The sequence below is a fragment of the Phyllobates terribilis genome, unplaced genomic scaffold (genome assembly GCF_046119375.1).
Source record: "Phyllobates terribilis strain yellow unplaced genomic scaffold, ASM4611937v1 Scaffold_11__3_contigs__length_659146591, whole genome shotgun sequence".
In the NCBI taxonomy this organism is placed as follows: Eukaryota; Metazoa; Chordata; class Amphibia; order Anura; family Dendrobatidae; genus Phyllobates; species Phyllobates terribilis.
The window spans coordinates 598,818,955-598,845,107 of NW_027362771.1; the positions used below are offsets into that span (position 1 = coordinate 598,818,955).

The 26,153-nt window shown below is 46.6% G+C and overlaps 1 protein-coding gene across 2 annotated transcripts in view; it reads right to left on the bottom strand.

Moving 5' to 3' along the window:
* Window positions 1-219: 219 nt before the first annotated feature.
* Window positions 220-26,153, bottom strand: part of LOC141165393 (nicotinamide N-methyltransferase-like) — a 64,184-nt gene continuing 38,250 nt past the window's right edge. For both annotated transcript variants that reach the window (XM_073650983.1, XM_073650984.1), the window contains 2 exons: window positions 1,179-1,386; window positions 220-773 (listed from right to left, as the gene is read on the bottom strand). In XM_073650983.1, coding sequence (XP_073507084.1) covers window positions 344-773; window positions 1,179-1,386 — 638 coding nt within the window. In that variant the 3' untranslated portion in view covers window positions 220-343. The remainder of the gene's footprint in view (window positions 774-1,178; window positions 1,387-26,153) is intronic.

A 26,153-nucleotide genomic window follows, 5' to 3' on the forward strand; every position in this document is an offset into this window, starting at 1 on the left:
ATAGTGTTGAAATATTGAATTTTTTGAAGAGTACTGATTCATTTTGGACATTTGTGATTATGTTTGTGAATACGGTCTCAGCGTTACATATTTCTTAAATTTTTTATGGGTTTAATGGAAACAAAAAATCAAGCATGCCATTTTTTTTTTACGCCATTTACTGATAACCATAAACAATCTGATCGCTGTGTTGTGCAAGTTGCTAAGATTATTATTAAGATTAAGACTTTTTATAATAAAGACAAATCATTTATAGTCTTCCACACTAGACACAGAATAATGACATTAATAGAATTTAGGCTTCAAATATAGCACTTGACTTGGAGACTCAGATTCTGTCATCTCAGACCGACATCTCTTTGTGAGCTGCAATGAATGAGACAGCCTTATAGTCAATGAGGTCACTCACAGACGTTCTCTCCTTAACCTTCAAACAGTCAACAATAAAACCTTCTCCACTGAGAGCTTTCAGGGACAAATTCTCATCGTAATTGAAAATATGGAACTTGTTTTTCCCGACTGTGTAATATGTTGCATTTAATGCCCCTATTAATATGAAGCGTCCTCCGGGTTTCAGCAGCTGTGAGATCTTCCTGAGATATCTGATGTAATCATCTTGGCTTTTGCTGATAACATCTAGGAGCCAAACACTGATGATACAATCAGCTAGTGGTAAGACGATGGGATCCACCATATTTTCTTTCTCGAAGTCACATTTCACAATATGTTGAAGGGCTGATCTCATTTTTTCATCTTTGTCCTCTAATTGGTCACTGAAAGAAATGCGAAAAATGAGGAAAGTGATTGTCCCATGGGATGACATGAGAGGTCCGTGGTTAGCGCTGGACTATTGGCTTCTAAGCACTGGGGAAAGACGTGAAAACAACCAAGACTATTGTATTTTCACACTGTGTCTGTGGCCAACTCATCAGCCAGTGGCTTATTTCTGTTAGAACAATACGATTGTCAGACCAAAAGTGGACATGTGTGATGGGCACCTCCCCTCACCACCAGTTAGCCACCACCCCATACACATTAGATTGTTGGCCGAACCTGTCGATATCTACTGGTTTGGCCAACATTAGCCTTAAGATTTGGACTTACGAATGCATTCATATTTTCTGTACTGTAGAAACAATGACATTGAGGCTCTCCCAATTTTTGGACAAATACTTCACCTTTTTTCTTCTATGTCTACATGAAGTTTTGCAGTATGTCCCCAATCAAATGCTCCTGTACGTTCGTCCACCCATCTTTTCAGCTCCATTATGCATCTGTCATTGGCTTTCAACACTATGATGTGCTTGAAAAATTCACAGGCGGCATAGAGAGGATGAATCATGGAACCAATACTGAGGTCAATCAAAACGTCTCCTTTAACATGACCTGCAGAAAAAAAACTCTGAATATTGAAACATCCAAACATTATAGGTGGCAACGTCACAATAATGGGAGACATAAACATCTAACATACAACTTTCATCATCAACTTTGTCTCCAGCAATGAACAATGAATGGAAAAATTAGAACGTAACTTCCCTGACAAAGCGATAGCGAAACGTGCGATAGAGTGGTGTGAGGGTTTTTTTTTTTTACACACACATATATATATATATATATATATATATATATATATATATACATATATATATATATATACTCTGTGTGCAGAATTATTAGGCAAGTTGTATTTTAGAGGATTATTTTTATTATTGATCAACAACTATGTTCTCAATCAACCCAAAAGACTCATAAATATCCAAGCTTACTATTTTTGGAAGTTGGAGTGGTTTTTTTTTTAGATTTGGCTATCTTAGGAGGATATCTGTTTGTGCAGGTAACTATTACTGTGCAGAATTATTAGGCAACTTAATAAAAACCAAATATAATCCCATCTCACTTGTTTATTTTCACCAGGTAAACCAATATCAGTGCAAAAAATTTAGAAATAAACATTTCTGACATGCAAAAACAAAAACCCCCAAAATTAGTGATCAATATAGCCACCTTTCTTTATGATGACACTCAACAGCCTTCCATCCATAGATTCTGTCAGTTGCTTGATCTGTTTTCTATCAACATTGCGTGCAGCAGCCACCACAGCCTCCCAGACACTGTTCCGAGAGGTGTACTGTTTTCCCTCCCTGTAGATCTCACATTTTATGATGGACCACAGGTTCTCTATGGGGTTCAGATCAGGTGAACAAGGGGGCCATGTCATTATTTTTTCTTCTTTTAAACCTTTACTGGCCAGCCACGCTGTGGAGTAGTTGGATGCATGTGATGGAGCATTGTCCTGCATGAAAATCATGTTTTTCTTGAATGATACCGACTTCTTCCTGTACCACTGCTTGGAGAAGTTGTCTTCCAGAAACTGGCAGTAGGTCTGGGAGTTGAGCTTCACTCCATCCTCAACCCGAAAAGGTCCCACAAGTTCATCTTTGATGATACCAGCCCATACCAGTACCCCACCTCCACCTTGCTGGCGTCTGAGTCGGAGTGGAGCTCTCTGCCCTTTACTGATCCAGCCTCTGGCCCATCCATCTGGCCCATCAAGAGTCATTCTCATTTCATCAGTCCATAAAACCTTTGAAAAATCAGTCTTAAGATATTTCTTGGCCCATCCTTGACGTTTTATCTTATGTTTCTTGTTCAAAGGTGGTCATTTTTCAGCCTTCCTTACCTTGGCCATATCCCTGAGTATCGCACACCTTGTGCTTTTTGATACTCCAGTAACGTTGCAGCTCTGAAATATGGCAAAACTGGTGGCGAATGGCATCTTGGCAGCTTCACGCTTGATTTTCCTCAATTCATGGGCAGTTATTTTGCGCCTTTTTTGGCCAACACGCTTCTTGCGGCCCTGTTGGCTATTTACCATGAAACGCTTGATTGTTCGGTGATCACGCTTAAAAAGTTTCGAAATTTCAAGACTGCTGCATCCCTCTGCAAGACATCTCACATTTTTGGACTTTTCAGAGCCCGTCAAATCTCTCTTCTGACCCATTTTGACAAAGGAAAGGAAGTTGCCTAATAATTAAGCACACCTTATATAGGGTGTTGATGTCATTAGTCAACACCCCTCCTCATTACAGAGATGCACATCACCAGATTTACTTAATTGGTAGTTGGCTCTCAAGCCTATGCAGCTTGGAGTAGGACAACATGTATAAAAAATATCATGTGATCAAAATACTCATTTGCCTAATAATTCTGCACACAGTGTAGTTAAGTAGCATTATTTATTCTGGGGACAACACACAGGAGGCCTTCTCCCTCCAAGCACAGACCATGTGACAAACAACAGCCTCCATTATATAGGCTGTTAACCACACCCAGAGGTGAGGTATGTGGGTAGCTGCATCCGCCCATTCTCTCCTAGCTACCCGTAACCTGGCTCCCAGGTGCACCAAACGATCCTCTTAGTGCTTATGTGACTAGAGGAACACTCCTGGCTACATCACAGAGACCAGCCATCTTTGTGATACATATCTCCCATCGACTACACGACCATTAGCCACCTCACATACCTCCCCCCTCTGCCTAAAGCCGTGGGGCTTGGCACTTTCTACTACCAGACAGGGGATTCTCTAGAGATCTTCGGCATTACCATGTAGCTTCCCTGCTCTATGTTCTACATGGAAGTTGAAATCCTGTAGGACTAAAAACCAGAGAATGACCCTGGCATTTTTACCCTTTGTTTCCCTTATCCATCTGAGTGTGGCATGGTCGGATACCAATCTAAATTTTCGACCTAATAGATAGTACCGTAACGTGTCCACTGCCTTCTTTATGGCCATGCATTCCTTCTCTATGACGGAAAAATTCTTCTCACATGAGGACAGCTTCCTACTCAGTTAGAGGACAGGGTGTTCCTCCCCGTGTATCTCCTGGGAAAACGCTGCTCCTAAACCAACATCTGAGCCATCTGTCTTTAGTACAAACTCTTTCTTGAAGTCGGGGGCAACCAGAACCGGTTGCCTACACAGAGCCACTTTCATCTCTTGAAAGGCCGTCTCCGCCGCTGCAGTCCACTTGGCCATGGCTGATTTTGTCGCTTTAAGGAGGTCAGTCAGAGGTGCGGCCACCATGGCGAAGTTTGGGATGAACCTCCTATAGTATCCCACGATCCCAGGAAGGCTCAAACCTGTTTCTTTGACAGCGGTCTTGGCCAGGTTTGGATTGCCTCCACTTTACTGATATGGAGTTTGATCTCGCATCTCCCCATTACATAACCCAGGTATTTGGCTTCATCTTTCCCCAAGGCACATTTCTTCAGGTTTATTGAAAACCCTGCCTTCCTTAGAGCATCAAACACTGCCTGGACCTTTTCCAGATGACTCTCCCATTCCGACTGAAGATAACAATATCGTCCAGGTATGCTGCGGCGTATTTCTTATGGGGTGCAAGGATTCGATCCGTAGCTCTCTGGAAGGTTGCAGGGGCCCACTGCAGTCCAAACTCCATCCGGACATCCTGGAAGCATCCGTCCGGCATAGAAAACGCAGTCTTCTCCTTTTCTCCCTGTGCCATGGGGATCTGCCAATATCTCTTTGTCATATCCAAGGTGGTTATGTACCTTGCTGGCCCAAGTTTCTCAATCAGCTCATCGACACGCGGCATCAGATACACATCGAATTTGGAGACTTCATTCAATTTCCGATAGTCATTGCAGAATCTCCACTCGCCATCAGGTTTTGGGACCAGGACAATCTGGCTCGACCAACCACTCTTGGACTCTTCAATGACACCGAGCTTCAGCATACAAGCCACCTCTTTGGAGATCAACTCTCGTCGGGCCTCAGGTATCCGATAGGGCTTCAAGTTCACATGCATATGTGGCTCCGTCAGAACCTTGTGTTCTGTGACACTGGTGCAGCCCGGCAATTCTGAGAACAGGTCCCTGTTCTTCTGCAGCAACTCCCGACACTGCTGTTTTTGCTCCTTTGTTAGCGTCTCCACTATTGCGACCCCTCCAACCTCACCTTCTGGTTTGAACAGCAAGCATTGAGCGTCCAACGCTTCTCTGTCTTGCCGCGGCTTGATGAGGTTGACGTGATATATCTGGTATGGCTTACGTCGTCCCGGTTTATGAACCTTATCATTCACATTGCCAACCTTTTCCACCACCTGATACGGTCCTTGCCACTTGGACAAGAACTTGCTTTCCACGGTAGGTATCAGAACGAGGACTCTGTCATCAGGATTGAATTGCTGCACTCTGGCTGAGCGGTTGTAGACCCTGGCCTGCGCCTCTTGTGCCTGGAGGAGATGTTCTTTGACAATGGGCATCACCTTCACAATCCTCTGCTGCATCAGTGTCACGTGCTTGATGATGCTTCTGTGGGGCGTGACTTCAGCTTCCCAGATTTTCTTGGCTATATCCAGGAGACCTCGCGGATGTCGGCCATACAGAAGTTTGAAAGGCGAGAACCCCATAGAGGCCTGTGGAACCTCTCAGATGGAGAACAGCAGATATGGGAGGAGACAGTACCAGTCTCTACCATGCTTTTCTATTGCCTTCCTCAGCATACTCTTTAGCTTTTTATTAAATATTTCCACCAGGCCATCTGTCTGAAGATGGTACATGGAAGTCCTCAGTTGGGAGATTTGCAGGACCTTGCATAACTCCCTCATCATCTTACTCATAAAAGGTGTTCCCTGGTCGGTCAGGATCTCGCTTGGTAAACCTGTCCGGGAAAAATACGTGGACCAATTCGCGGGCTATAATCTTTGCGGAGTTTCTCAGGGGAATTGCTTCCGGATAGCGTGTGGCATAGTCCAGGATAACCAAGATATATTGATGCTCACAAACAGATTTAACTTGGGGACCAACCAAGTCCATGGCAATTCTCTCGAATGGCACTTCAATAATGGGCAATGGCACGAGGGGACTTCGAAAGTGAGAGGTGGGAGCGGTTAACTGGCACGTAGGGCAGGACCTGCAATACTTTAATATTTCCCGGTGACACCCGGGCCAATAGAACCTCTGCATAATCCGTTCCTGTGTTTTTTCCACTCCTAGATGTCCCCCCAAGATATGCGAATGGGCCATGTCCAACACCTTCCGTCTATAGGGACCCGGCACTATTAACTGTTCCACCAGCTCTTCCCTCACTTTTGTGACCCGGTACAATAATTCCCCACTTATCATAAAATAGGGAAACCTGGTGTCAGCCCCTGGCTCCTGTGCTACTCCATTTATGACCATGACATTATTGAAGGCTTCCTTCAGAGTTAGGTCCATATGTTGGGCAGACCCAAAATTCTCGCTGGTCACCTCTAATTCTGGGATGTCAGACTCAGGGGATCCAACCTCCTCATCCTCCACAAGGACACAACAGGCTAATCCGTCTGATTCTGGCTGTGGTGATACCTCTTCAGGGTTACCTGGTTTCTTCACCGCGCCAGTGAACCCTGAACACTTCCCCCACAGATCCCAAAATAAACAAAAGTCCCGAGTCTGAACGACGCCAACCTTGTGGTACTTAGTACCATGGGCTGTTTCAATGTCCACTCAGGCCATAGGATAGTCCTTAGCATTGCCATGAATGCACCGTACACCGACCTTTTTGCCCAGGATCGGTTGGAGAGGAAGAGTGGCCCTCACAAGGGTCACCAGACTCCCAGAGTCTAGCAGCGCGATTACCTGCCGCCCGTTCACCTTCACGGGACACGCTTGTGACCCCTAACTGGGCCGTGGTACCTCCAGCAGATCACATCAACCGTAGGGACCTTGGGCACCACCTCCCCCGCCCCATTGGACCTTGGACACCCCACCCCCTTTTGGGCCTTCGCCCCCTGTTGGGATCCCCAGTATGGAGTGGGCTGCCTTCCCAAGGAACCTTAAACCCCCTGGTATCTCTCAACTAGTCCGACCAGTTCATCCGCATTCCAGGGTACACTCTATGCAACCCAAGTCTGTATGGGCCTCGGAAGGGAGTGCACAAACCTGTCCATTACCACTCGCTCTAGCATCTGCGTAGGCGTAGAGGACTCCGGCTGCAGCCACTTCTGGACCAGGTGCAACAGGTCAAACATTTGGGAGCAAAGGGGTTTGTCCCGGTAATATGCCCAGCAGTGGACCCGCTGTGCCCTGACAGTCATCATCACCCCCAAGCGCGCCAGAATTTTGTTTTTTAATTTACCATACTCCTTGGCGTCCTTCAAAGCTAAGTCATAATAAGCCTTCTGGGGCTCCCCCATCAAGTATGGCGCCAGCACCTCTACCCACTGCTCTGGCAGAAGTCTCTCTCTCTCTGCGACACTTTCAAACACCGTCAGGAATGCCTCTATATCATGCCCCGGGGTCATTTTCTGCAGGGCTCCCCTTACCGTCTTCCGAATGGAAAAATCGCTCACTCAACCTTATCATCGGAGCTGTGGCCGAGCCACGGATCACCTCTGCTAGCAAATCGATCTGCTGCTGCTGTTGTCAGCACTGATCCTGTTGGGCCTGCTGCTGGAGCTGGAGCTACTGCATAAGCAATTTGGTGGTCTCCTGTTGCGCCATCTGCAGTTGCAGTAGCATTTGTTGGTGCGGCGCTTGTTGCTGTTGATGCTGCGCTTGTTGCTGTTGATGCTGCGCCTGCTGCATCTACAACAGATGCTTGAGCAGGTCCTCCATCTTGTCTTGTGTCACTTGCTGACTTATGGCAGACTTCACCCAGGACATGAAGTCCTTCTTATAGCAGTCACACGTGTTCACTGAGAACGCTGCCCACACATCTAACACCAATTGTTGGGATTGTACTCACTCAGGTGTGATGAGAGACAAACAGGAGGCTTTAAATGCCCATAGCAGTTTATTAACTTCATAAACCGTTAAAAGCAAAATGCAAACAAACAGCCTTTAGTGCAGCCAAAAGCAAAAGAGAACAGTCCTTTAAGCAAAGTCTCTTGGTAAACCAGACCTGTGGTCACACAGGCTGGTAAGCATCCAGCACACAGCTCAGTCTGGAGACAACACACAGGAGGCCTTCTCCCTCCAAACACAGACCATGTAACATAGTAACATAGTTTTTAAGGTTGAAGGAAGACTAAGTCCATCTAGTTCAACCCATAGCCTAACATGTTGATCCAAAGGAAGGCAAAAAAAACCATGTGGAAAACACTAAGCTCCACATTGGGGAAAATTATTATTATTTTTTTTTAATGTGACAAACATAAGCCTCAATTATATAGGCTGTTAATCACACCCAAAGGAGAGGTATGTGGGTAGCTGGACCCGCCCATTCTCTCCTAGCTACCTGAAAACCCGGCTCCCAGGTGCACCAAATGATCCTCTTAGTGCTTATATGTACTAGAGAAACACGCCAAGCTACATCACAGAGTCCAGCCATCTCTGTGAAACATACCTCCCATCGACTACACAACCATTAGCCACCTTACAATACTGTAATGCAGTGGCTTGCTGCATTGCTAAAATGTCCAGGGGGTGTTTTCTGGCTGACCATTTACCTCCCCCTCAGGTGACTGATCACGTGACTGTGGCATCATCACAGGTCCTGTGTGCACAAAAGGATATATAAATCCTGGTGGTTTTTGAAATGGGGAGAGAGAGGCCTGGTGAGGCCTGGAAGGCAGAGGCTGGATCCCTGTGTCTAGGATACCAGTAGCCTTGGAAGGCACGTGACCTGGAGGCCACATCTGGTGAGCCTTAAACGAAAGCTTTGGCGGAACAGAGCTGAGAGAAGCAGCTACGACCCGGCAAAGGTAAAAACCTCTTGATGTGGACATTGATATTGTTACCTTGCTGAAGGCTGTATCTGGAGCCAAGTGGGCATATCTGTCACTGGAAAGACTCTTGGATATTATATGTGTAACATGTCGGCGAGCCAATGAGATGGACTATGTTATGAGTGGTTTATGATATGTAATAAACTGCTGGACTGTGAATTACCGAAAAAACGTTGCATGTGTGCTTTAATTGGCCCGGTGAAGTGAGTGCCCCTCAGGGTGATGAATAGCGCTACCTTACATGTGGTTGGAGAATGTGGGCAACTGCAGCCAGGTTGCTAGGGGTAACGACACAGGACGACGAATGTAGATGCCAGCATCTTGCTGTGGCTCAGCGGGGTCATGAAGATTAAAGCATCTGTCTGTAACTCGGCGGGGTTACGAAAATTGTCGTCGCACTAAAACCTGGTTTGCTGTGGCTCGGCAGGGTCACGAAGATTAAAGCATCTGGCTGTAACTCGGCGGGGTTACAAAAATTGTCGTCGCACTCAAACTTGGTTTGCTGTGGCTTGGTGGGGCCACGAAAAATTTCCGGGGAGAGCGGTGTGAAGTGTCTAATGTGAACAGTGTACCGTGATGGCTATGAATGGAGCAGTATCCCCAGATGGAATGGAGAAGTGGTTAGATAACCATCTGCAAACGCTCTTCAGAAAAATAGAGTTTTCTGAAGAAATGCAGGAGCAGATAAAGATGGCTGTGAAGGGAGCAGCAGATGAGACTGAAGTTGCTGAGCGGTTAAGGTACCTGTTAAAGTTACAGCAACAGGACATGGTGCAGGAACGGCAGGAGCTGTTGACACCGTATAGAATGGCGGCAGCGGACCATTCTGTGAGTTCTCCTGGGGCGCCGGGATTGTCCCAGAGTGCCCGGGGAGGTGGTAAGAGATGTTGTGAACTGGGTCCTAAGACTATCGCGAGGGGTTTTTTTTTTTTTAAAAAATCCCCCTACAGGTGTGGGTGTCCACAAGGGGGTGGAGTCTCAAAAGGGGCGGAGCTTCAAAAGAGCGTGGAGTATAGAAAAACAAAATTGGTTACTGGTTGTGGGTTGGTACCGCCTAAAAATGACAATTTGATCGTTGATAGCAGGGTAGCTCCAGTAGAAGGGGTTGACGTCAAAATGGGAGGTGACTTGTTGGTCCACAACACCATGGGGAGTGACACAGACCCCATAGCTGATGGTGACACTACAAAAATAGAAAGAGAGTTCAGTCAGGAGGAGCTAGACGAGGTGAGAAAGTCCCCCTCTCGTCGTCGACGGCGCAAGGGCCACAAAAAAGTTGCTCCTGTAGCCTTTGCTGAAAGGGCAAATAAAGAAAATGCAATGTTGTGTGCCTTTATTCCGAGTGTGGATCCTCCTTTAGAAGCAGAAGAGTTGGATGCAGTTGTGCAGATTAGTTACAAGCAGGGTGATCTACTGAGACAGAAGGATCAGGAACCAACAGCCCTGAAAGAGGAGGTGGCCAATCCTGACCAAGAGCTGGAGCCTGTCAGGCAGCAGTATCAGAGTGACGTGCAGCAGCTAAGGAAAAACCTGGAGAACGTGTCCTCAGACCAGCTGAGCCTGGAGTCTCAACGACAGAAAATAAACCAGGTTGTGAGGAACTTACAGCGAGAACTGGAGGAAAGCAGCAAGGAAGTCAACAACTGGAAGGAAAAGTTCCAGAAAAATAAAGAGGAGGTTTTTCAGTTGAAGCTTGACAAAGCGGAGTTTGAAGATGAGCTGTGCGAGATGAAAGATTGTTTCTCCCTGGTACAGTTAGAGCTGATGCAGGTGAAGCAAAAGCTGGATGAGGGTCTACACCAGAGGGATAGGGAGCTGTCTGCCCTAAAAGAGGCACTGCAGGATGAAGTTTCTGGACGTGATCAAAACCTAGAACGACTGTGCAAACAGTTCAACCGGGAGCTGTGTGAATCCAAGAAGGAGTATGGTGAACTTAGTAAGGAACTGCAACAAATTAAGAGAGACTATGAGGATCTCCTCAAGGTTAAGGAAAAACTAGAGGATGATAAGGCGGATACAGAACACATGCGCCAAGTGATTGAGACCACTATACAGGACACCCGGGATGAGAATGATGATCTCCGCAGAAAGATTCCAGGACTGGAAGCTCAGGTGAAGGAGCTGCAGATGTTCTGTGGTGATCTCCAGAGGGCAGAGATGTGCCTTAAGGATAGAATCTGCAGGATGGAGGAGTCTATCGGAGAAGGGAGGTATGAAGCAAATGCCTTCTCGAATAATGTGAGCTTGGATGATTCGGTGGATGTAAGAGCCGAGATCAAGGAGCTCAAGGAGACGTTACAAGCCCATTTGAAGCAAGAGAAGCTTGAGAGACTGGCTGTCGAGAGCCGAGTGGGCGCATTGGAGACAGAGAGGTCTGAGAGAGTTCTGCTGATAAAGGAGCAGTTGAAGCAGGAAGAGCTTCAGAGATGGGTTGCTGAGAGGTGAGTAGCTGAGCTAGAGGAAGAAGTTGTCGAGCTCAAAGGTCGCCTGGCAAAGTACCAATCAGTGAACGAGGCCTCCTTGGAGAAGGAGAAGGGCAAACAAGTTGCGCTCAATCCTTTAATCCATAAGAAGGTAGACCTGAGGAGAGCTGAGAGAGTGCTAAAAGAAGATAAGTATGAAATGGAAGTGGTCAAGACGAGAATTCTTGAGTTCATAGCTGGGAGTCAGCTCAGGGGAAGCATACAGGGCGAAGAAGCTGAAAGTCAGTTGTCCCTGAAACCTGAGCCAGATGATAATTTGGAGACCATTGGTGAGACAGAAACGTCTCGGTACAAGTGCCTCCTGTACCAGAAGATTTGAGAGAAGAATGCACCAGAGAGTCAGTGCATGAAGAGTTCAAGAAGGCCATGGGAGCCTGTAAGGTGTACTCTACCTCAGGAGCTAAACAGCTGGTGGTCCTGTCCACAACCGAAGTCACAGTGAAGAGGGTGGCTATCCTAAGTGACATGCACTGGCGATGTATTCGCACGAAGCGGTTTGTCCGGTTGAAGACAGAACAAGCCATTAGACAACTGGAGCTTATGAGAAAATCTCAAAGTCTGTGGGAAGAAGTCATCCGGGTGCCTCAGGCTCTGGTAAGAAAGCTCATTGGGAGAAATGGCTGAGCCATGCAAATGATGGTAAAGAAGTCTGGTGTGATGAAAGTAAGCAGTCCACGTGATCGTTAGGACTGGATACCAGATGAAGACAGCATGGTGTCATTCTCCGCTGTAGGAACGGAAGAAAGTCTTGCATATATACGCATGCTGATGGAGTACCAAGTGACCTACCTGCGAGAGGTAGAACAGTTGAATCTCGCCAGACTGCGAATGGAAAGACAGCATCGCCTGAGCAGCAGAAGGTGGCAGCCATCTAGAAATTGTGAGACCAGACCGAGAAAGGGCCCTTCCAATAATAGGACGGCTACAGTAGAAGTTAGAGACCTTTCAAGATGTCCTGAGGATAGTGGGCGTCCAGTAACTCAGGTCTGAGAGGCCCATACAAACGACCCAATAGAGTACAAGACAGCACGAAGTCAGACCTGACTACAAGGGCAAGTGAGTCACACTGCTGTATTAACCAATGGGAGCGGGGGAGGTCTGACAAGGTTACGACTCGGAAATGTGACTTGACGAAGTTAGTGACAATGAGAGATGGTAGGTCCATAAGGAATGGGCTAATGTTGATGACTAGTGTTGAGCGATACCTTCCGATATCGGGAAATATCGGATCGGATTGGATCGGACCGATACCGAAAAAGTATCGGATATCGCCGATTCCGATACCGGAAACCAATGCAAGTCAATGGGACAGAAATATCGGAATGAAAATAAACCCTTTCTTTCCTTGTAGGTTAATTCTACATGAAGGAAAACAACTAAGAATAATGTAGAATGTATTGGGGGAGACAATAAAGGCATAGAGGTTTAGCCCAATCAAATGGAATAGCAGGAATTAATATTTTTTTTTAAGACGTTCTGAGTTACGGAAATATTGACTATGTTAAGTATTTTTATATTTTGTCAGATATTTATGTTTCACTACTTCCATGCTCTTCACCTTCTTTTTTACTTCTCCCACACTTTCTCCTTCATCATCCTCAGCATCTTTTTCATCCACTTCTTCTTCACCTTCTTCATCTTCTTCTTCTTCACCTTCTTCGTATTATTCTTTTTTTTTACATTTTTCATATTCTACTTCTTCATCTTCTTCATCTTCTTCTTCTTCATCATATTCTTATTTGTGACAGGCATTCCTGTAGTTGTTATCTATAAAAGGTTGGACATTACACCTTTCGTTCTGCCCGTCACAAAAGATTTACAACAGGATTTGTCCGCGTTCAGTTTGGCCTGCAGCAGCAGGTCTTTTCCAGGGGCACCACGAGGAGGAACGGACTCACCCCCATACACTGCTTAGTCATCTTCTGCTTATAATTTCGATATTATCTTTTGCTCTGATTTTTAGTCTTATGCTTAATGTTCTTCCGCTTTTTGTTCTGCAGCTTCTTGTATATCTGCTTCTTGGTTTTCTGTCTCTTGTTTCTCTGTATCTTGGTGCTTGTCTTCTCTTCTTTGTCCTCTTGGTCAACTTCTTCAGGGTCATCTTCTTGGTCTTCTTCGGGGTGGTCTTCAGGGTCGTCGTCTTCGGGGGTCCTCGTCTTCGGGGTCCTCGTCTTCTTCGGGTTGGTCTTCTGGGTCCTCGTCTTCGGGGTCCTCGTCTTCTTCGGGGTGGTCTTCAGGGTCCTCGTCTTCTTCGGGGTGATCTTCAGGGTCCTCGTCTTCAGGGTCGTCGTCTTCGGGGTCCTCATCTTCTTAGGGTTGGTCTTCAGGGTCCTCGTCTTCAGGGTCCTCGTCAGGGAGATCTAGAGTGATTACCAAGAACCATTTCAAAAAGCTTGAACTTGGAAATGTAGCAGAAGGTACAAGAAAGCTGAGGAACTACCGAGGACCAGCTGACGGTACTGGAACCCGGATGGGTAGCAGAAGGTACAAGAGCCAATGGAACTGCCGAAGACCAGCTGACGGTACTGGAACTCGGTTACTAAGCAGGAGGTACCTGTGCCAGTAAGCACTACCAAGGACCAGCAGACGTTGGTGGAACTTGGATACCGAGAAGGAGGCACCTAATCCAAAGGCACTGCCGAGAACCAGCTGACGGTACTGGAACCCGGATGGGTAGCAGAAGGTACCCATGTAAAAAAAAGTTCAAGGCCGCGAACCGGCCGCAGTTACCAAAACCCACAGTCCTACAGGGGGTGCTTGTCCTATTGGCACTATGGAACCAGCCTTCATTGCCAGATCCCGCAGCCCACATAGGAGTCACCTAAACTGCAGGCACCATAGAGTCGGCTAACCCGACCGCAACACGACAGGACAACGCATTGGAGGCAAAGTGACGTTGACACTACCCGGAAACAGCTGGCGTGCTGGAACCAGGCTGGGCAGGAGGGAGTACCTATGCCAAAGTCACTGCCGAGAACCAGCTGACGGTACTGGAACCCGGATGGGTAGTAGAAGGTACAAGAGCAAATGGAACTACCGAGGACCAGCTGACGGTACTGGAACCCGGATGGGTAGCAGAAGGTACAAGAGCCAATGGAACTGCCGAAGACCAGCTGACGGTACTGGAACTCGGTTACTAAGCAGGAGGTACCTGTGCCAGAAAGCACTACCAAGGACCAGCAGACGTTGGTGGAACTTGGATATCGAGAAGGAGGCACCTAATCCAAAGGCACTGCCGAGAACCAGCTGACGGTACTGGAACCCGGATGGGTAGCAGAAGGTACAAGAGCCAATGGAACTGCCGAAGACCAGCTGACGGTACTGGAACTCGGTTACTAAGCAGGAGGTACCTGTGCCAGAAAGCACTACCAAGGACCAGCAGACGTTGGTGGAACTTGGATACCGAGAAGGAGGCACCTAATCCAAAGGCACTGCCGAGAACCAGCTGGCGGTGCTGGAACCCAGGGTAAATACTAAAAACAGAGTGGAGCCAGAGGTGTAATTGGAGCAAGTTTTAAATCAGTAGTACAGTGGATGTGGACAAAGCAGGAGAATTTGCCGGACACACAGCAGGGAACAGCTGACGTTACTGAACCCCAATAACATGGCAGCAAGTGTTGACTGTGCAGACGGCACTTCCGAGCGCCAACTGGCGGTGTTGGAGCTCAGGGATAATACTGAAAACAGAGGAGCCAGAGGTGTATTTGGAGGAGGTTTTAAATCAGTAGTACAGTGGATGTGGACAGAGCAGGAGAAATTGCCGTCCGCACAGCAGGGGAACAGCTGACGTTACTGAACCTCAATATCACGGCAGCAAGTGTTGACTGTGCAGACGGCACTTCCGTGCGCCAACTGGCGGTGTTGGAGCTCAGGGATAATACTGAAAACAGAGGAGTGAGAGGTGTAATTGGAGCAACTTTAAAATCTGTAGTAGTGAGAATGTGGACAGAGCAGGAGAAATTGCCGTCTGCACAGCAGGGGAACAGCTGACGTTACTGAACCCCAATAACACGGCAGCAAGTGTTGACTGTGCAGACGGCACTTCCGTGTGCCAACTGGCGGTGTTGGAGCTCAGGGATAATACTGAAAACAGAGGAGCCAGAGGTGTAATTGGAGCAACTTTAAAATCTGTAGTAGTGAGAATGTGGACAGAGCAGGAGAAATTGCCGTCCGCACAGCAGGGGAACAGCTGACGTTCCTGAACCCCAATAACACGGCAGCAAGTGTTGACTGTGCAGACGGCACTTCCGTGCGCCAACTGGCGGTGTTGGAGCTCAGGGATAATACTGACAACAGAGGAGCCAGAGGTGTAATTGGAGCAACTTTAAAATCTGTAGTAGTGAGAATGTGGACAGAGAAGGAGAAATTGCCGTCCGCACAGCAGGGGAACAGCTGACGTTACTGAACCCCAATAACACGGCAGCAAGTGTTGACTGTGCAGACGGCACTTCCGAGCGCCAACTGGCGGTGTTGGAGCTCAGGGATAATACTGAAAACAGAGGAGCCAGAGGTGTATTTGGAGGAGGTTTTAAATCAGTAGTACAGTGGATGTGGACAGAGCAGGAGAAATTGCCGTCCGCACAGCAGGGGAACAGCTGACGTTACTGAACCCCAATATCACGGCAGTAAGTGTTGACTGTGCAGACGGCACTTCCGTGCGCCAACTGGCGGTGTTGGAGCTCAGGGATAATACTGAAAACAGAGGAGCCAGAGGTGTAATTGGAGCAACTTTAAAATCTGTAGTAGTGAGAATGTGGACAGAGCAGGAGAAATTGCCGTCCGCACAGCAGGGGAACAGCTGACGTTACTGAACCCCAATAACACGACAGCAAGTGTTGACTGTGCAGACGGCAATTCCGTGCGCCAGCTGGCGGTGTTGGAGCTCAGGGATAATACTGAAAACAGAGGAGCCAGAGGTGTAATTGGAGCAACTTTAAAATCTGTAGTAGTGAGAATGTGGACAGAGCAGGAGAAATTGCCGTCCGCACAGCAGGGGAACAGCTGACGTTACTGAACCCCAATAACACGGCAGCAAGTGTTGACTGTGCAGACGGCACTTCCGAGCGCCAACTGGCGGTGTTGGAGCTCAGGGATAATACTGAAAACAGAGGATCCAGAGGTGTAATTGGAGCAACTTTAAAATCTGTAGTAGTGAGAATGTGGACAGAGCAGGAGAAATTGCCGTTCGCACAGCAGGGGAACAGCTGACGTTACTGAACCCCAATAACACGGCAGCAAGTGTTGACTGTGCAGACGGCACTTCCGTGCGCCAACTGGCGGTGTTGGAGCTCAGGGATAATACTGAAAACAGAGGAGCCAGAGGTGTAATTGGAGCAACTTTAAAATCTGTAGTAGTGAGAATGTGGACAGAGCAGGAGAAATTGCCGTCCGCACAGCAGGGGAACAGCTGACGTTACTGAATCCCAATAACACGGCAGCAAGTGTTGCCTGTGCAGACGGCACTTCCGAGCGCCAACTGGTGGTGTTGGAGCTCAGGGATAATACTGAAAACAGAGGAGCCAGAGGTGTATTTGGAGGAGGTTTTAAATCAGTAGTACAGTGGATGTGGACAGAGCAGGAGAAATTGCCGTCCGCACAGCAGGTGAACAGCTGACGTTACTGAACCCCAATAACACGGCAGCAAGTGTTGACTGTGCAGACGGCACTTCCGAGCGCCAACTGGCGGTGTTGGAGCTCAGGGATTACAGTTCAGGTGGTAGAAACATGAACAGAACAGGAGACCTGGATACTGTTGCCAACCAATTATTTATTCTGGAAGAGGACTGGCAAATTCATGAGAGATCCAGGCCTTGTTCATTTTGAGAAAAGTAAGCCGGTCAACGTTATCGGAGGATAGTCGCATGCGACGGTCTGTTAGTACACCACCTGCGGCACTAAAGACGCGTTCCGATAATACACTAACAGCAGGGCAAGCTAGCACCTCCAATGCATACTGACTAAGCTCTGGCCATGTATCCAGCTTACAGACCCAAAACTTGAAGGGAGAAGAGCCGTCTGGGAGTACACTAAGAGGGCAATACATGTAGTCTGTCACCATCTGACGGAAACGTTGCCTCCTGCTGACTGGAGCCGTCTGTGATGGTGTAGACATTTGTGGCGGCGGGGACACAAAACTTTGCCACATTTCGGCCATACTGGTCTTGCCTTGTGCTGAGGCGCTGCTTCTGCTCCCTCTTTGTGCAGAGCTTCCTCCACTGCCTCGACGCACTGAGCTGCTTTGTAAAGCACTAGCAGCACTGCTCTCGGTTGGAATGGAGAACATGATGGAATGCACCAGTGCGTCTTGGTACTCCCGCATTTTACGCTCCCGGTTCAACGGTGTTATGAGGCTTTGTAAGTTGTCCGGGTAGCGAGGATCTAGGAGGGTGGACACCCAATAATCAGCCGTGTTGAGAATGTGGGCGATGCGGCGGTCATTTCTCAGGCACTGCAGCATGAAATCAACCATGTGCTGCAGACTGCCAACTGGCCAAGAAACGCTGTCCCCTGCTTGAGGCGTGATCTCTGGCTGCTCTGCATCACCCCACCCTCGCTGTAGAGCATTGTGTACCTCCCTCCTCTGGACAGATGTCTTCCTCATCCATTGACTCCTCCTCATCCTCCTCACAAAGTGTCCCCTGCCTAGGCCTTTGTGAGGAACCACGTTGCGCAGACTGTAGAGAAGCAGATGGCATTTGTGACTCCTCATCCTCCACCTCTTCCAAAAGCTCGTCCCTTAGTGCTTGCAGTGTTTTTTCAAGCAGGCAGATAAGGGGGATAGTCATGCTGACTAGTGCATCATCTGCACTCGCCATCCGCGTGGAATAATCGAAGGCACGCAAAACGTGGCAAATGTCCTTCATAGAGGCCCACTCAGTGGTGGTGAAGTGTGAACGGCGCGCACTGCGACTTGTTTGCGCCTGCTGCAGCTGGTACTCCATTACTGCTGCCTGCTGCTCACACAACCTCTCCAACATATGTAACGTTGAATTCCACCTGGTGGGTAGGTCACATATGATGCGATATTCCGGAAGACGTAATCGGCACTGCAGAGCTGCAATGCGTGATCTTGCATTGCTGGAACGCCGCAAGTGAGCACACTCTATGCGGACCTTGTGAAGCAGTGCATCAAGATCCGGATAGTCCCTCAAAAAACTCTGCACGACCAAGTTGAGCACATGTGCCAGACGTGGGATGTGAGTGAGATTGCCTAGGCCCAGAGCTGCCACCAGATTTCGGCCATTGTCACACTCTACCATGCCTGGCTGGAGATTCGCTGGCACAAACCACACGTCGCTCTGCTGCTTGATGGCATTCCAGAGCTCCTGCGCTGTGTGGCTTCGATTCCCCAAAGAAATTAATTTTAATACGGCCTGTTGACGTTTGGCCACGGCTGTGCTCATATTGGTCACCATAACAGGTAACCGTTCACGGGTCGATGTGGAGGTAGACCGTGACGGCTCCTGCAGCGCTGATTCAGAGGAACTGGAGTATGAGGAGGAGTCAATGTGTACAGACTGGATTCCTGCAATCCTTGGAGTTGGCAGAACACGTACAGCGCCACTCTCAAGATCTGTACCCGGCTCCACAACATTTACCCAATGGGCAGTGAGGAAAAGGTATCGTCCCTGTCCATGCTTACTGGTCCACGCATCGGTGGTCAGGTGGACCTTGCTACTGACGGCGTTTTGTAGCGCATGTTTAATTTTTCCCTCCACATGATGTTGCAGGGCAGGGACGGCTTGCCTGCTGAAATAAAATCGGCTGGGCACGTTGTATTGTGGGACTGCCAATGCCATAAAGTTACGGAATGTGTCAGTCTCCACCAGCCTGAATGATAGCATTTCAAGGGCCAGTAGTTTAGCAATGCCAGCATTCAGAGCCTGTGCTTGGGGGTGGTTTGCCGAGTATGGGCGCCTTTTCTCCCATGCCTGTGCTAACGATGGCTGTAGACTGGCCTGGGAGTGTGAGGATGACTGGGAAAGTGGTGCTGTGGGTGGAATTACACTGTGTCTCTGTACAACAGTGCCAGAGATTCTTCCATGGCGATCCTGTGAGGAAGCCGAACCAGCTGTGTGTGAGCTGGAGGAAGAGGCTACAACACGAGCTGAAGAGGTGGTAGGTGGCGCTGTAGGTTGGCCTAGGTCTTCAGTGTGTTTTTGTAACTCCACCACGTGCTTGGTCCGCACATGTTTCCACATATTTGTGGTATTGAGGTTGCTGACACTTTTCCCTCTTTTCACCTTCTGATTACACAGCTTGCATTTGACAAAGCAAATGTCATCTGCAACTGTGTCAAAAAAGGACCAGGCACTGCAAGTCTTGGGAGCGCCCGCTTTGGATTTTGGAAGAGCCATGCTCCTAATGGGTGCCGAAGTGGAGGCTACAGGCAACCAAGTCTGCCCCCTCCCTCTCCCTCCTTTTTGGGCCGTTTGGGGAATCTCTTCCTCAGAGCTGCTCCCACCACCTTCCTGTCCCTCACGCCATGATGGGTCAAGGACCTCATCATCTACACCACCCTCTTCAAACAACTGCTTCTCCTGGGTAGTCTTGACAGTACAGTACGCACCAGAAAGTGGCACCTGAGTCTCATCATCAGATGCGTACTGAGGTGTGCTGATGACCATAGGCACTGGCCCACCCGCCTCTTCAGATTCAGAGAGACAAAACGGTTGCGCATCACTGCATACTACCTCTTCTTCAAATTCTCGAATTCTGCTTGGCTGGCCCCCTCTTTCCAAGCCAAGAGATTCAGAGAACAGAAGTAGAGATGGCTCCTGTCCAGGGCTCTCTGACTGCCTGGGCAATTTGGCAGGTGGTGAAGAGACAGATGGGTGCTCTTCAGTGCTCAGGACCTGAGAGGATCTGGAACTAATTGAAGTCGATGCGTTAGCTGCCATCCATCCGACAACGGCTTCAATTTGGTCCTCGCGCAGCAGTGGGGTACGGCTAGCTCCTACAAAGCTGCGCATAAAGGACTGTTCCCTGGTAAAACTGAGGGATGCTGAGTCACTGGTGCCCGCAGCAGGCACTGAATCCCCACGTCCTCCCCCTGCAGGCACAGAATCCTCACGTCCTCTCCCTGCAGAAACTCCACGCCCACGACCACATGCCTTACTCCCTGCCTTCTTCATCTTGGTAGACTGATAAAGATAGGCAGAAAAGTACTAAGGGCTTAGTGTGCTTATTCCTGAACAGCTGCTAACAGGTATAAGAAACACTAATTTTATAAAGTGTGGACTAGACTTTAATATGAGCTAATGTGGCCTACACAACTGTAAAGTGGAGTGTTTGGTGAACTTTATTTAGGGTTTTTTTGTCACAAAAAGACACTGGATGTGCCCAAAGATGTAATAACGATAGTATCACAAACTTTTTGTAGCTATTACAATGTAGGAAGGTAACCTACAATGCAATAGATGAGGCTGCAAAAAATAGGCTAATACTAATCTTGCTGGGGCTGCAGGACCCAATGCTGCAGAAAGGCTCCTCTAACTACTCCTATATAGTGTGTTTGGAACCAATTTAGCTGAATACGGATGGAACCACCACACTAATAGGAGAAATCAGGAAAAATTATGAATTGGCAAAAAAGGACAATGTATGAGGCAGTGACACACACTGAGTGCACTACAACCAGACGTGGTTGAAGCACACACTACAGGGTGAGCTGCACTCACACACCAGACCTTGCAGACAGCGGTGAACAGTACAGATGCAGAGCACTGTGCACTAGCGCTGCAAGAGCAAAAAAATTTCTCTATCTACTCCTATATAGTGTGTTTGGAACCAATTTAGCTGAATACGGATGGAACCACCACACTAATAGGAGAAATCAGGAAAAATTGTGAATTGGCAAAAAAGGACAATGTATGAGGCAGTGACACACACTGAGTGCACTACAACCAGACGTGGCTGAAGCACACACTACAGGGTGAGCTGCACTCACACACCAGACCTTGCAGAAAGCGGTGAACAGCACAGAGAACTGTGCACTAGCACTGCAAGGCACAGCGATTTATAAAGTAGCTTGGGTAAAGCAGAATAGACCAAATAGGTAGCTAAAACTGTCCCTCAGAACAACAGCGTCCTATCCCTAACTGAATTCACAGCAGAGTGAGCTCAAAATGGCGGCGGCGGCTTTTATAGTGCATCATGACATCATTTCAGCAGCCAATCACAGCCATGCCATTAGTTAAGATGCCTACATGCCTAACAGGATGTGCCCACACTTCTTAAGGTCCTCATTGGCTGAATAAAATGAAAATGGCTCATTGCATTATGGGAACTTCCGATTCCGGTATACGATATTGCAAAAGTATCGGAATTAAGTATCGGAATTCCGATACTGCGAATATCGGCCGATACCCGATATTTCAGTATCGGAATGCTCATTATTGATGACTAATGTTCCAGGGGCTGAGCAGCGCAAATGTCAAGTACATGGTCTCTGTGTGAATTGTGGGTTATAATGATTGTGTATATTATGTGTTCAACCCCACAAGTTTGAACGGGGGGGGGGGGGGATATGAAATGCAGCGGCTTGCTGCATTGCTAAAATGTCCAGGGGGTGTGTTCTGGCTGACCATTTACCTCCCCCTCAGGTGACTGATCATGTGACCCGCCCATTCTCTCCTAGCTACCTGTAAACCCGGCTCCCAGGTGCACCAAACGATCCTCTTAGTGCTTATGTGTACTAGAGAAACACGCCAAGCTACATCACAGAGTCCAGCCATCTCTGTGAAACATACCTCCCATCGACTACGCAACCATTAGCCACCTTACAATACTGTAATGCAGTGGCTTGCTGCATTGCTAAAATGTCCAGGGGGTGTTTTCTGGCTGACCATATACCTCCCCCTCAGGTGACTGATCACGTGACTGTGGCATCATCACAGGTCCTGTGTGCACAAAAGGATATATAAATCCTGGTGGTTTTTGAAATGGGGAGAGAGAGGCCTGGTGAGGCCTGGAAGGCAGAGACTGGATCCCTGGGTCTAGGATACCAGTAGCCATGGAAGGCACGTGACCTGGAGGCCACATCTGGTGAACCTTAAACGAAAGCTTTGGCAGAACAGAGCTGAGAGAAGCAGCTACGACCCGGCAAAGGTAAAAACCTCTTGATGTGGACATTGATATTGTTACCTTGCTGAAGGCTGTATCTGGAGCCAAGTGGGCATATCTGTCACTGGAAAGGCTCTCGGATATTATATGCGTAACATGTCGGCGAGCCATTGAGATGGACTATGTTATGAGCGGTTTATGAGATGTAATAAACTGCTGTACTGTGAATTACCGGAAAAACGTTGCATGTGTGCTTTAATTGACCCGGTGAAGCGAGTGGCCTTCAGCGTGATGAATAGTGCTACCTTACAATACATACATATATATATATATATATATATATATATATATATATATATATATATATATGTATATATATATATATATATATATACATATAAGTATATATATATATATATATATGTATATGTATATATGGTATACTGATAATGTCAACTTTGTAAAAATTCTATGAACATAAAAGTACATTTTTCTCATGGGTCTATATATGATGTAATAATATATTTGTATACATATTGCACATCCTTTTCCCTCATCTTTTATTTCTTTTAACTTGTCTGTTGTTCAATATATGTTTTTTTAATTAATATCATGTTATTAATTTGTCATTCATAAAGTTATGATATTATATTGCCTTGTTTGGAATACATTTTTTGTAGGATTTGTAACTCCTTTAATCAGTCTGTTTTGTAAACAAGTTAAGTGACAATTTTGCACCACACTATTCTTTTTACTCTTATGAATTAGAATTAGAATTATTATCGCCTTTGATTTTAGTTCAATGTGTTAAAATGTAGAAAATAAAAAATTCTGTATTACTATGCAGTATCTGACTGTCGCACCCAATATTGCCATATGTATTTCCTGCATCGAACGTACAGGTTTAAACACTGCCATAATACTTCATTCTTTTAAACTTTTTTGTGTCACAGGCGCACTAATATTTTTGCACTTGTACAGTATCTGACTGCCGCACCCAATATTACCGCTTGTATTTTCTGTGCCAACTAGACATTAATGTTAGTTCAGTCTTTTAAAAATGTTGTGAAATCAATTTTAGAAGGAAATACCAAAATAAACATTAGTTATAAGAATATGATAGAAGCCTAAAGAAAGCATTCCATAAAGGCCATAATAATTAGTATAACTAATGTATTAAATATGTTAACTTTATTGGACACAAATAACTCTAAACATGAATCACAGGATGATTAAAATCATGATTACGAAAAAACAATATTGGTGAAAAAACATTGTATAAATATTTAAAGTCTTATGACCATGCCAATTGATTTAATATAAAAACAAGATATAGTGGTAAAAATCACAATATTGCAGTGCCAGTGGGAGAAAGCTGCCTGGCAATAAAATATAATGAACCTAGTATATTGCAATCATGTATGCAGAAAAGTTTCTTTCTGCCAAAACTTTGGCATGAAGGTCAGATGGCAAAGCTAGCGAATTATTGTTTCCTCGTTTCACCTAAGCTTCCTCAGGGAGTACGGTGGCCGGAAGAAGGATATCCTTGAATATGTTAAAATACAGCTGTATTTAATGACTACTAATTGGAGGCATCATCTTACCTGGCGCCACTCCTTACATGCCGTGGACGCTACCATGACACAGTCGAGGAGATGACATCACTGAAGTGCAACTGGGGTCGCAGTTCATGATACGCAGTCACCCTGACCATGCCCTTGAAAGGGCAAAAAGATGCCCATGAAAACAGTAAGTATGTAGTTGAGGATCAATAAAGTAATAAAAAAAAATGAAAAACTGATGAAGATGCACATAATTGAGCATGCATGATTATAAAAAAATGAAAAGTAAAACTAACAATGTGAATAGAAATAATAATAAAAAATTATATATACATACAGTTAGGTCCATATATATTTGGACAGAAACAACATTTTTCTAATTTTGGTTCTAGACATTACCACAATGAATTTTAAACAAAACAATTCAGATGCAGTTGAAGTTCAGACTTTCAGCTTTCATTTGAGGGTATCCACATTAAAATTGGATGAAGGGTTTAGGAGTTTCAGCTCCTTAACATGTGCCACCCTGTTTTTAAAGGGACCAAAAGTAATTGGACAGATTAAATAATTGTAAATAAAATGTTCATTTCTAGTACTTGGTTGAAAACCCTTTGTTGGCAATGACTGCCTGAAGTCTTGAACTCATGGACATCACCAGACGCTGGGTTTCCTCCTTTTTGATGCTCTGCCAGGCCTTCACTGCGGTGGTTTTCAGTCGCTGTTTGTTTGTGGGCCTATCTGCCTGAAGTTTAGTCTTTAACAAGTGAAATGCATGCTCAATTGGGTTGAGATCAGGTGACTGACTTGGCCATTCAAGAATATTCCACTTCTTTGCTTTAATAAACTCCTGGCTTGCTTTGGCTTTATGTTTTGGGTCATTGTCCATCTGTAGTATAAAACGACAACCAATCAGTTTGGCTGCATTTGGCTGGATCTGAGCACACAGTATGGCTCTGAAGACATCAGAATTCATTCGGCTGCTTCTGTCCTGTGTCACATCATCAATAAACACTAGTGACCCAGTGCCACTGGCAGCCATGCATGCCCGCGCCATCACACTGCCTCCGCCATGTTTTACAGATGATGTGGTATGCTTTGGATCATGAGCCATATTTTTCTCTTTCCATCATTCTGGTAGAGGTTGATCTTGGTTTCATCTGTCCAAAGAATGTTCTTCCAGAACTGTGCTGGCATTTTTAGTTGTTTTTTAGCCAAGTCCAGTCTAGCCTTTTTATTCTTGATGCTTATGAGTGGCTTGCACCGTGCAGTGAACCCTCTGTATTTACTTTCATGCAGTCTTCTCTTTATGGTAGATTTGGATATTGATACGCCTACCTCCTGGAGAGTGTTGTTCACTTGGTTGGCTGTTGTGAAGGGGTTTCTCTTCACCATGGAGATTATTCTGCGATCATCCACCACTGTTGTCTTCCATGGGCGCCCAGGTATTTTGGCATTGATGAGTTCACCAGTGCTTTCTTTCTTTCTTTCTCAGGATGTACCAAACTGTAGATTTTGCCACTCCTAATATTGTAGCAATTTCTCGGATGGGTTTTTTCTGTTTTTGCAGCTTAAGGATGGCTTGTTTCACCTGCATGGAGAGCTCCTTTGAAAGCATGTTTACTTCACAGCAAAACCTTCCAAATGCAAGCGCCACCCCTCAAATCAACTCCAGGCCTTTTATCTGCTTAATTGAGAATGACATAACGAAGGGATTGCCCACACCTGTCCATGAAATAGCCTTGGAGTCAATTGTCCAATTACTTTTGGTCCCTTTAAAAACAGGGTGGCACATGTTAAGGAGCTGAAACTCCTAAACCCTTCATCCAATTTTAATGGGGATACCCTCAAATGAAAGCTGAAAGTCTGAACTTCAACTGCATCTGAATTGTTTTGTTTAAAATTCATTGTGGTAATGTCTAGAACCAAAATTAGAAAAATGTTGTCTCTGTCCAAATATATATGGACCTAACTGTATATTGTAAGGCGGCGGTGTTCACACCGTGCAGTAACTGAGGCAGTGACCCAAGCAAGTCCAGCATAAACAGCTTTATTCGGCAACTCACAGGTAAACAGAAAAGTCCTCCGGTTCGCAGCCGGGTTAACACGAGTCCTTAAACAACGGTCGGCGTGGGCAACGGCCGCGCTGGGCCGCCCAGAGCCTGACAGGTGCCTAGGGTTCCCAGGCGTGGGTTCAGCCACACACAGTCCTGCTGAGCTTTCCTGTTATGCTCCTAGCAGGTTCCAACATAGAACAACACCAGTGGCGTACCGCCCATAGAGGCAGACCATGCGACTGCTATGGGACCCC